At 34.4% G+C, this 12,500-nt stretch overlaps 1 protein-coding gene across 4 annotated transcripts in view; it reads left to right on the top strand.

Annotated features, from left to right (window-relative positions):
- Positions 1 to 12,500, top strand: part of LOC136852388 (5-hydroxytryptamine receptor-like) — a 431,067-nt gene that overhangs the window by 365,772 nt on the left and 52,795 nt on the right. For all 4 annotated transcript variants that reach the window (XM_067126979.1, XM_067126980.1, XM_067126981.1 and 1 more), the window contains exon 3: positions 7,587 to 7,720. In XM_067126979.1, coding sequence (XP_066983080.1) covers positions 7,587 to 7,720 — 134 coding nt within the window. The remainder of the gene's footprint in view (positions 1 to 7,586; positions 7,721 to 12,500) is intronic.

Below are 12,500 nucleotides of genomic sequence, written 5' to 3' on the forward strand. Positions count from 1 at the left end.
TCATTACTTTCATGTAATCTACAAAACTGTATTTGCTTAGCTGCTGGCTAATTTTTTTTATTTTATTTCCCAAAAAATATTCATCTACGTAATTTTCCTACTTTTGGTATTTTTCATCTTATTCAGCCGTAATTTCTAACCCTTTGTTTTGTATTCAAAAAATTTTCTAAGTGTCTTAAGTAAATTATAAATTAACTCTGAATATCTCTCTCTCTTTTTCCTCATCACCAGTAGTTCATTAACGCCAAGAGCGCAGCTGTTGCTGTCGAAACTTTATTTGCTCTCTCTCTCTCTCTCTCTCTCTCTCTCTCTCTCTCTCTCTCTCTCTCTCTCTCTCTCTCTCTCTCATCAGAGTCAATGTTTCGCCTGAGCGATCGTGAAATGTAGGAAATTCCTCTTGCCAAATGCATTGACAAAACGGAGGCTGTCAAGGGAACTTTGGCCAGTGACATACTAGCCATTTTTTGGGGGTGGACTAAACAGCGATGCAAATGGGGTTCATAATAGCATTTTATAAAGATCTTTTGTACAAAAATAAACTGATAATCAAGCTAGCCAATTAGCCCATATCTCATTAAACAAAACGCTGTTTTGTAATCGGGTGTATTCTGTTTTGTTTAACAAATGAAATGCTTTGCTAAGGAAAAAATAACCAAGCATTGAAATTTAAAATTAATCCTTCTATTCAGTAATATTTTTTATGAAACAAGAAAATTCTTATAATTCTCTCAATTCTTGCTTTGACAAAGGTTTAAGAATACCTCTAAAATGTAGTTAACTCCGTCTTGCTATTGTAATGAATAGCATTGTATTTTTATTCTTCGGTATTTCATAATACAATATCACAACAAATGTAGAATTTATTTCTTTAATTAATGGAAATTTCTTTGTGAAAACTGTCCTCCTGATTTACATTGGTCTACCTTACTCTTTGCTAATGACGTGTTTGCTTTTAATATCGCTTATCCAGTTTTTGAAAAACCTTTAAAATGGAATTGTAGATGAAATTTGGGAACAGGTTATTAATAATAATAATAATAACAATAATAATAATAATAATAATAATAATAATAATAATAATAATAATAATATTAATAATAATAATAATAATAATAATAATAATAATAATAATAAGAAGAAGAAGAAGAAGAAGAAGAAGAAGAAGAAGAAGAACTATACATATCAATTAACATATATGATGTGAGGCATTATTATGCCGAGACATACTCTATACTAAGAGGTGAGTCAGGCGCTCTCTCAAAAAAATAATAATAAAACAAATAGATACAAAAGAACAGAGGCATAGATTGCCGCTAATGTATTCTCAGACCTCGATGTTTTTTAACGAAAAGGGTCTCGCAGAAATCCATTAATATGTGATAACTATTAGATGATAACATTGATGTGTCTAGGCTGATATGACGCGTGTAATGGAATAGCCCTGGTGTAATTTTCCTTTTTTGAATGACAAGCTTCATAGTATATATAGATCTGAATATAGATTGAAGTTAGTTGTGTATCGTGGTATGAAATATGGAAACAGGTTTTCAATGCATTACAATGAGGTTCTAACGTTTACCCTGTTGAACAGAATTTATGTTTTTTGAACAAAGTCGTTTTGTCAAAGATGTTCATTAAACAAAGCGCTAGAGAATATGTTTATATCAACATATATCTCTGAAGAAATGGATGTCTACGTTTTTTATATCTTCTTTTGGGCATAAATAAGAATAAATTAGAATATTTTTATCGTATCTACACACACAATGAATATATGCGTGGGCACTAGCTAACAATGTAGCGTAATATCTTAAATGAATATTTTATTAATATTATTATATATTTTTTTCTTTTTTGAAACAGTCCATAATTTAGAGGGGTGTTACTGAAACCAATTGCTGTTTCAGCAGCATTTATCATTATTATTACTTTTTTTTTGTCTATCACAGTCATCCTATTCGACTGGGTGGTTTTTATAGAATGGGGTTCCGGGTTGCATCCTGCCTCCTTAGGAGTCCATCACTTTTCTCACTATGTGCGCTGTTTCTAGTAGCAAACTCTTCTGCATGAGTCCTGGAGCTACTTCGGCATCTACTTTTTCCAGATTCCTTTTCAGGGATCTTGGGATCGTGCCTAGTGTTCCTATGATTATGGGTACAATTTCCACTGGCGTATTCCATATCCTTCTTATTTCGATTTTCAGGTCTTGATACTTATCAATTTTTTCTCTTTCTTTCTCATCTACTCTGGTGTCCCGTGGTATTGCCACATCAATGAGTGATACTTTCTTCTTGATTTTGTCAATTATTATTATTATTATTATTATTATTATTATTATTATTATTATTATTATTATTATTATTATTATTATTATTATTTTCTCTGTTCCTTCCTATTTCCGTAAAATAAATTCAGCTATTGACATATTATTTACTTTTACCGGGGCTTCGTCGCCTTGCCAACAAATTCTACAGTTCTGGAACACAATCTGAATGTCACAAGCCATCTGACAGACGCTGACATTTAGCTCTACTGACCAAATTTTCTTATTCTGATTTTACTTTCTCTCTCTCTCTCTCTCTCTCTCTCTCTCTCTCTCTCTCTCTCTCTCTCTCTCTCTCTCTCTCTCAAAAATGCATTATAACACTGTTTGTTTTTCAATCATAGACGTTTTTGATTTTGCCGATACTCTTAATTAGCATACCTTATTAAAGCGACGATTTTTTTTTTAAATTCGCACCTTTTTTAATCTTCTGTTTTCATTATTATACAGCCTATTACATCCACATCTAGAAAATAAAACTTTTATTTGAAAGTATTTCCAAATTACCTTACCATCCGTCGAGGTCTGACCTTTTCAGCATTAGAGACAAAAAGCTACAATTTACTGAAAATCTGGAATTCCATTTCACTTTTCTGTTTATTTCTCCTCGTGGATTCCCAATAACCTTTCCCCCGAAATAAAAACAAATGGACAATAGTGGCAACCAAATTACCCTTTTGTGATGATGACAGATATGTTGTTTCAATGTAGTTTTTCTCAAGCTTTTGGGTGGATTTATTGATGTTATTTTGTAACATGTAAAGGTTTGTGAGACTGTTAAAATTAATCACGAACATAGAATGATTTTTTTCGGAATTTTTTTTTCATTAAAGTTTCTCTTAGAGAATAAAGCATGTTTATTTGAAATACGAGGGTTTTCTTGAATAATAATAATAATAATAATAATAATAATAATAATAATAATAATAATAATAATAATATGCTTCTTAGAGATAAATTTACTTGCATTATTTCATGTATGAAACATCTAGGCATTTCCCGGTAGACTAACAGTCAAATAATTAAATTATTTTTTGACTCACGTTACTTATCGACTTTCTAAAAACTTAGTAACTGTCTTTCATTAAAATCTGGCTGAAAATAAGTCGATTTTCTAAAATCCTGTACATAAGAAAATAAGTGATGTTATTTTCCTTAGATAATAATAATAATAATAATAATAATAATAATAATAATAATAATAATAATAATAATAATAATAATAATAATAATAAAGTACCATTATCATTATTTTAAAAGAGACAACGTATTGTCAGTAATTACGTTTTATTCCATAAAACAGATACACATCTTCATTCCTTGGTATCTGAAAAAATTCCAGTTAGTAAAGACGCATTCCCGATTTCTGCCAACGAGTAAAATTGTAAAAATTTCGATATATTCAACTCTCATGTTCTGCCAAAATTTATGTTTACAAAATTTATCACCTATGGAATTTTATCCCATACTGAGGCACTTACGTTAGTTATAACGCTGACATGGATAAGTGGTATTCTCCTATGTAAGAAATGCTTTTAAAGAACTGTACAAAGTTTGAAATATGGTTGCCAGGACGTTATGAGACGGCTAATGATTAATGGATTCGGTAAAAGCAGCATTTATATATTTATATAAAAGCAAATCTTGACCACAGCCCGTAAATTAATATCAAACAACACGAACAAGTTCAAGTAAGTACGGAGGAATCTCATGAAACAGCTAACGATTAATACAAGTGATTAAGTCCAGCAGATTCACTTATATATAAATCACTTAAGTATAAAAATAAAAGACATAGGACCTCACATACGATGACTAAAGGTTCGAAATAAGTTCGGCGACCATCTGCAAAGGGCTTGAAGATGGATGGTACTGGCTGTGGATTACGGCAGCGGTCCATTAATTAAACATCCAGACAGGCTAGAACAGGTGGTAAAAGCATTTTGTTATTTTTCTCTCGAAGAAAGACAGAAAATGGTATAGGGTATGATTCTCTCTCTCTCTCTCTCTCTCTCTCTCTCTCTCTCTCTCTCTCTCTCTCTCTCTCTCGTTTACATACGTTTTTCTTTTTTATACTTCCGGGAAAGTTCCTCGAATATTCATAGTAAACACTATCGAACAAAAAGCAATAACATACATACATATATATATATATATATATATATATATATATATACATATATACTGTGCCTATGTTTTTTCACTATAGGACCTTTCCCATTCAGAAGGCTGACTCTAGAAAAAAATAGAGCTTCCGGTTCCCAGCAATTCTCTAGGGATGTCGTTACTAACCCTTTGCCCTTTAGTTGACCTTAGCTGACACTAGTACCCAACTTGGTCGACTGGAAGATGGCAGATTGGTAATAACTGGGTTGGTCATTCTCTCCTTAACCGGTAGTATACAGGTTCACCTTCCATAACCTAATGACATATTCTTGCAGTTTTAACTATCAGGAAACTGGACGTATCGTAATTCTGAATTTTAAAGCATTTTCGAATATCCAATATATCTTGTTTTTTTTTAAGCTTGGTGAATTTCAACTAATTTTTACTTTATGTACGTATGCATATACATATAATATATATATATATATATATATATATATATATATATATATACACACACACACACACACACACACACACATATATATATATATATATATATATATATATATATATATATATATATATATATATATATATATATATATATATATATATACACAGTAAAAGCATTTTCCACTGAAATCTAAATTTATAAGACCGAATTTTATATTTTTATACTGATGTCATTTTAATTGATATTTTTATTTTAAAGCAACTTTTTCTCTTGTTTTTCATGCTAACATCTTCAAGGGGGGTTAATGTTGTTTCTCAAATACATTTCACAACAATATTAGCTGTACGACGCTGTAGATTTATTCCGTAATAACCAGTCACATCAATTAATTTGAAATATAATGATTCATCCTAAAACAAAAGTGAAATACAGGAACAGGGACTTGTTAAAGGAACGTGAGCAAAGGCCATTCCTGCACGGCGAGTATTTGCCAAGGCATGGAAACAACGAATTTATACCCCTGGAAATGGACTGTCCTATGAATGTTAAAGTTTGTAGCATACCCTCAGCATTTGCCTAGTCCCCATTGAGCCGTGGAATCCTCTGGAAATTGTTCATACTTTATTGGATCATGACATATATCACAGAAATGACCTAAGTGTCACCTACTGGTATGCACGGGGTTACCCGCATAAAGGGCTAGGTAGTGAAATGTGGCTGGATGACACCGTAGACTTTAAGGCGCAGTCTTGCTGAGTGAATCCAACTCTACTACATTGCCTTTGCAAACAACCCTGTACCTAACCTTTACAGGAAGCTGAATTTTCTTAAAATCATTCAAGTATCGTTAGGCTATTAAAATGTAATTTTTCTATTACCTTACTCATTTTAAATCTTGAGAAATTTAAGGGCAATTTTATAAATCTACTTTCGAATTGTGAGAAAATTTAAGTGGTTAGAACCTTACCTTTTGTTGCTCACCCATTGTCCACAATCACCAGTAATTATTATATATATAAATTATATATACAGTATGTACAGTATATATATATATATATATATATATATATATATATATATATATATACACACACACACACATACATACATAAATACATATACATATATGTAATTGTAATAGCCACAATGCCCTCTTAACTTCTCGAATTACATACGTATCTGATAAAAAGTGACCAGCAAATTCTACATATACATATGCATATAGCGTGTGCATGTGAATGTGTGTGCGTATCTATTTAGGTATTATACATGACCGCGTGCCCATGTGCGTTTGTGTGCAAATTACGTCATGAAAATTTTTCAATTTCGTGGACATGTAGCCTACACATGACTACATTTTTTGACGTTATAGCCGTATTTGTTATGGAAAATGTTCTCATCGCCCTTACAAAATCTTATAATATTTACTTCCATACGTAAGTCTCATGCCCATAATGAACGGAGAACACTCGTAAGTTGAGAGCGTTTTACGATACTCCTGAACGAGTAAGGTAGAAGGTCTTTCAAGTTAATGGTTAATTAAAAAGAAGATTGGAAGCGAGGTTAATCTACTAGAAAAATAGTATTCCGTACTACGCTGCCAAAGCGAAAATTCCGACCGATTCCGCAACTCACTATTGTATAGTGTACAGGGGCAAATCTAATTTGTCCCGGACCAGAAAAATGAGAAAAGCAACATTCCCCTGGCAATTGTTTCGCAGTCAAAAATATTCCATCTCTTATTTCTTTTGCGTTTTTGGAGAAGCTGGGGGAGGGGGTGAATTCAATATAATTTCACGCTTGGCGATGACTAAACAATTGGTTTTCTCTACGGGAGCATTCAATGACAAATATTTGCGAAGCAATAATCCCCGCGGGGTATAATTGTATCAAGCCCTTTGGCAACGAGGGCGAACCTTAGTTATCAATCACTCACGTATTTGTTTTGTGGATGCAAGTCGAAATACGTAGTGAGCAGCATTCAGTGTTCGTGGAATTTCTAACGGCAATTTCATTAATAACAAGTATTTGTGCACGAAATTTTCCCTTTTCTAAATTGGATTTTTTTCAATCTCCAACAGTAAATTGTTATAAATACAATTGCTACCGAAATAAATTGTGTTTGAATATTTCTGAAAGAATTTATATATCTTTGAGCAAGGGTGTTTTTTTTTCAGAATCAGCAGACATCTCTCTCTCTTTTTTTTTCTCTCTCTCTCTCTCTCTCTCTCTCTCTCTCTCTCTCTCTCTCTCTCTCTCTCTCTCTCTCTCTCTCTCTCTCTCTCTCTGCCATAAAATGCATAAAATTGCACAAGGTTTATATATCTGAGTCGATTTCTTAAAATCAACAACCGTCTCTCTCTCTCTCTCTCTCTCTCTCTCTCTCTCTCTCTCTCTCTCTCTCTCTCTCTCTCTCTCTTTTGTCATAAAATTGCACATGGTTTATATATCTGAGTCTATTTTTTATGATCAACAGTCCTCTCTCTCTCTCTCTCTCTCTCTCTCTCTCTCTCTCTCTCTCTCTCTCTCTCTCTCTCTCTCTCTCTTTGCCACAAAATTGGACATGATTTATATAGCTGAGTCTATTTTTTATAATCAACAGTCGTCTCTCTCTCTCTCTCTCTCTCTCTCTCTCTCTCTCTCTCACACACACACACAATGAACACACAGCAACTGACATTCCATTCGCTTCCTTTCCAGGGAATGTGTTCGTCATAGCCGCCATCTTGCTGGAGAGGAACCTCCAAAGCGTTGCCAACTATCTGATTCTCAGCCTGGCAGTTGCTGATCTCCTGGTTGCAGCTTTAGTGATGCCCTTGGGAGCTGTCTATGAGGTAAGGGTTTCCTGTTGTATAGCTTTCTACTCTTACTTATACGAATTCATGTACTCAAAATAAAGCACACTCACAGATATATATATATATATATATATATATATATATATATATATATATATATATATATATATATATATATATATATATATATATATATATTATATATATATACATAAATATACACATGCATATGTATACATACATATATATATATATATATATATATATATATATATATACATATATATAATACACACACAACACATATATATATATACATCTGTGTGTGTGTCTTGATAAGACGTTGCTTTTTTTTTTATTTCTGTGCTTTCAAAAGACTAAAAACAAGAGTCATTTCACTTCTCAACGAAACGCATAACTCAAAATTAACCAAATATTTACCTCAGAAATTTCCTGCAAACAGACAACTTCCCAATAACTGTACTTCTACCTGTATTTATAAATCTAGTCCCCTGATACTTATAATTACTGATCCCCAATTAAGCCAACAATACCCGTAACATCCACCATAGCGTTACGTACAGCAAATAACCTGCAGCTCTCTGGGAAAAAGAAAGACTAAATGACTAACATCTCTAGGATAGGATACGTCTCGAAGCGAGGAGAGACCATTATTTTTTTTTTTATGGACTACTGCACTCACAGTTATTGCGCCTTTAGGAGGAAGGAACTGAGGAAATGGTATTCCTACCACTCTGCATACTGCGTCAAGTAAATAGTGGGGCAGATATATTGGATATTTCCCTTACCATTTGTCACTCTTAGTACAGGAAGTCAATTGCTGTTCAGTTACAGAAACAAACATACATAAAACAGTGGCATGTGGCTTGGGGTGGGCTAGAGAGAGAGAGAGAGAGAGAGAGAGAGAGAGAGAGAGAGAGAGAGAGAGAGAGAAGAGAGAGAGAGAGAGAGAGAGAGAGAGAAACACTTTGGAACAAGTCTGTATTTAATTCTAGCCTCTCATTGTCAATCATTCATGAAATAATATTCCCAGATATGTTGATCAAAACGAAAGAGGCTTACTTTCACGTTTTAGACCGGTATCAAGTTAATATTTCCACTATACAAAATCTCACTACCAAAACTGAGCGAATACTTTCAGCCTATAAAAATAAATTTGGAAACTTTATATGCAAAATCACTTGAAAATCATGTCAGAGCAGAATTTGTAACTGAATGCCCTAATTACATTTTCAGGAGTATATCACAAAGCAAGAAAAATCTGGTGCTAAAATTCACTATGCAGAAATACAGTGAAATTATATTCCGTGTAAATTCAAAATGCCAATTTCATTTATTCAGACTTAACAGCGCTACTGAACTATTAATAATATATCCTAACCCCATAGTATCCCATTTAGAAAAGTTGTAACATTATTTCAATAAAATAAAGTATACAAGCAAATAGAATCTCATTTCTAAAGAGAATCACTGATATATATATTTCAAGAAACTCCTTTATTGCAGCTTCTACATTGGGCTATTATCTTTGTTAATTTTCTCAATTCTTCCTAAGTCTGTATTTACCTTTTTTCGTCATGCAAGTGGCTAATTTCTTTTCTATTACCTTGATATTACATTAAATAGTACGAATTACATTCTGTCAAGAAGACTCGGTATTCCCTCCAATCCTTAAGCCCAAAGAACCAATTACATTCTCCACCATGTTGGAAGACATAATCCTTTAATTCTCTTCACGACGAGAATTCTGTATAACCGATAATTCGCTGACCTCAATGACCGGAAAATTAAATTCCTAATTCTCCCAAATGTTATAATTCTCTTCACCACGAGAATTGTGCATAACCAATATTTCACTGACCTAAATGACCGGAAAATTATATTCCCAATTCTCTTAAATCCTATAATTCTCTTCACGACGAGAATTGTGTGTAACCAATAGTTAACTGACCTAAATGATGAGAACTTGATATTCACAACTGCCTCACCGGCCCGCGACATTCCCCAAAATCCATTTGTTCCTTTTCTGCGCCTTTTCTTAACGTCTCAATGAGAGTTGTGGTCAGGTGGAGAGAGAGAGAGAGAGAGAGAGAGAGAGAGAGAGAGAGAGAGAGAGAGAGAGAGAGAGAGAGAGAGAGAACCAGGGACTGATGTTGTCTCTCTCCGCAGTAATAACCATAAAGGAGGTGCCATTCAGGCCGATACAAAAGAGACCTAAGTGGCAATCAAGCCTGTGGGAAATTGGGAAATCTGAGAGAGAGAGAGAGAGAGAGAGAGAGAGAGAGAGAGAGAGAGAGAGAGAGAGAGAGAGAGAGTAAAAAATCTTTGTTCCACTAAATGTCATTAGTACGTGATTAGTAGGTACATTTCAGTATGAGAGAGAGAGAGAGAGAGAGAGAGAGAGAGAGAGAGAGAGAGAGAGAGAGAGAGAGAGAGAGAGAGAGAGAGAGTCAAAAATCTTTGTTCATTAAATATGATTATTACAGACATTTCAGTATGAGAGAGAGAGAGAGAGAGAGAGAGAGAGAGAGAGAGAGAGAGAGAGAGAGAGAGAGAGAGAGAGAGTAAAAAATCTTTGTTCCATTAAATGTGATTAGTAAGTGACTAGTGCGTACATTTCAGTATGAGAGAGAGAGAGAGAGAGAGAGAGCGAGAGTAAAACATGTTACATTAAATGATTATTACAGATATTTCAGTATGAGAGAGAGAGAGAGAGAGAGTCGAAAATCTTTGTTCCATTAAATGTGATTAGTACGTGATTAGTAGGTACATTCCAGTATGAGAGAGAGAGAGAGAGAGAGAGAGAGAGAGAGAGAGAGAGAGAGAGAGAGAGAGTAAAACATCTGTTACATTAAATATGGTTATTACAGACATTTCAGTATGAGAGAGAGAGAGAGAGAGAGAGAGAGAGAGAGAGAGAGAGAGAGAGAGAGAGAGAGAGAGAGAGAGTCAAAAATCTTTTGTTCCACTAAATGTGGTTAGAACGTGATTAGAACGTACATTTCAGTATGAGAGAGAGAGAGAGAGAGAGAGAGAGAGAGAGAGAGAGAGAGAGAGAGAGAGAGAGAGAGAGAGAGAGTAAAACATCTGTTACATTAAATATGGTTATTACAGACATTTCAGTATGAGAGAGAGAGAGAGAGTAAAACATCTGTTACATTAAATATGGTTATTACAGACATTTCAGTATGAGAGAGAGAGAGAGAGAGAGAGAGAGAGAGAGAGAGAGAGAGAGAGAGAGAGAGAGAGAGAGAGAGAGAGTCAAAAATCTTTGTTCCAATAAATGAGGTTAGAACGTGATTAGAACGTACATTTCAGTATGAGAGAGAGAGAGAGAGAGAGAGAGAGAGAGAGAGAGAGAGAGAGAGAGAGAGAGAGAGTCAAAAATCTTTTGTTCATTAAATATGATTATTACAGACATTTCAGTATGAGAGAGAGAGAGAGAGAGAGAGAGAGAGAGAGAGAGAGAGAGAGAGAGAGAGAGAGAGAGAGAGAGAGAGAGATGGATTATCAGTGTTTTCGTAATCTATTCTAGTTGAACACTGTCTACGACTGTGCCACTGGTTTATACAGGCTTGATATCTGACTACAGAGAAACTGATTAAAGAGAATTAGTGCTGTTTCTCGGTTACCTGGAAAGAGAGAGAGAGAGAATGGATAATATTTTACTTAAAAGTTTATCACAGATAAACTGATTAAAGTCCATTACTGCTGTTTCTCTTTTAATTGTCTTGCACTTCCCTTTGTTAGCTTACTTTATCATCTTCAGACTTCCGGACCTAACTAACTTTCACCTCCTTCGTTAACTCCAGGAAATAACATTCCGCAGATAAACACTATAACTTTATGTACGTGGCAATTAACGAAGAAACATCATTAATATTCATCATGCACGTGTGAGCTCTCGCAAAGACTTTCCACAAAGTATACATCTCGAGGGACGGGATTTACTGAATTACAGAACCGAGAATTTCGTGACTGGATTTTGAAACAGAGTGCTGCTGTAACATCTTGCATCTTACAAAGTATTCGTTTTACGAAAAGATTTCCACTTACAGAGACCCTATGCACCCACCACCCACCACCTTTCAATTGCCCCTCCACCCAAGGCCCCCTTCCCCCCCAAAAAAGGGAAAAAAAGTTCGCAGTGAGACCAAGGTTTAAGAAGCCTTGGAGTGCATTGCAATAGCAAATGCCTGCCTTGCATTCCCAAGAAAGCATGTAAAAACCATTTCACCTATTAATGGAAAATTTCTATTTCCCTATTGCCCTTCATCTTCATTCTAGTGGTGGGTTATATGAACTAATAAATACTTTGACTGATTTATGGTTACTAAAACTGGCGTCACAATACCTAGGTTACTGACATAGGCTACAGGGATCAATATCTAGTTTTGGTGAATCAAGTATGTTTGATATACCAGAATTAAGACAATGCATTCCCCAATTTATGCGTAAAAGCTTCATTTTGCGAAGTTGCCTATAAATTTTAAACAGGTGTTCCAAAAATGTCTAAATAAGATATAATTCAAGGCACGACTGTCGATCAAGTAAGCTTTTCATTCCTTTCCTTCAGCTTGTATCCGGTTCCTGTGACCTTTTTGGTGCATTTATGCGTGTCCCTAATTAGTACAGGTCAACTGTTTTTGCTCTGGAAATAAAATGAGGAGATTAATTTTGTTGCTGATTAGATCCCAGGTATGCAAGAGCTCTAAAGTGTAGAGCAGTACTGCTGGGCAGGATTTGGTGATGACCAAGTAGGCTCATACAAGTTAATTTGAATGAGAGAGAGAGA

This window comes from Macrobrachium rosenbergii, chromosome 25 (genome assembly GCF_040412425.1).
Source record: "Macrobrachium rosenbergii isolate ZJJX-2024 chromosome 25, ASM4041242v1, whole genome shotgun sequence".
In the NCBI taxonomy this organism is placed as follows: domain Eukaryota; kingdom Metazoa; phylum Arthropoda; class Malacostraca; order Decapoda; family Palaemonidae; genus Macrobrachium; species Macrobrachium rosenbergii.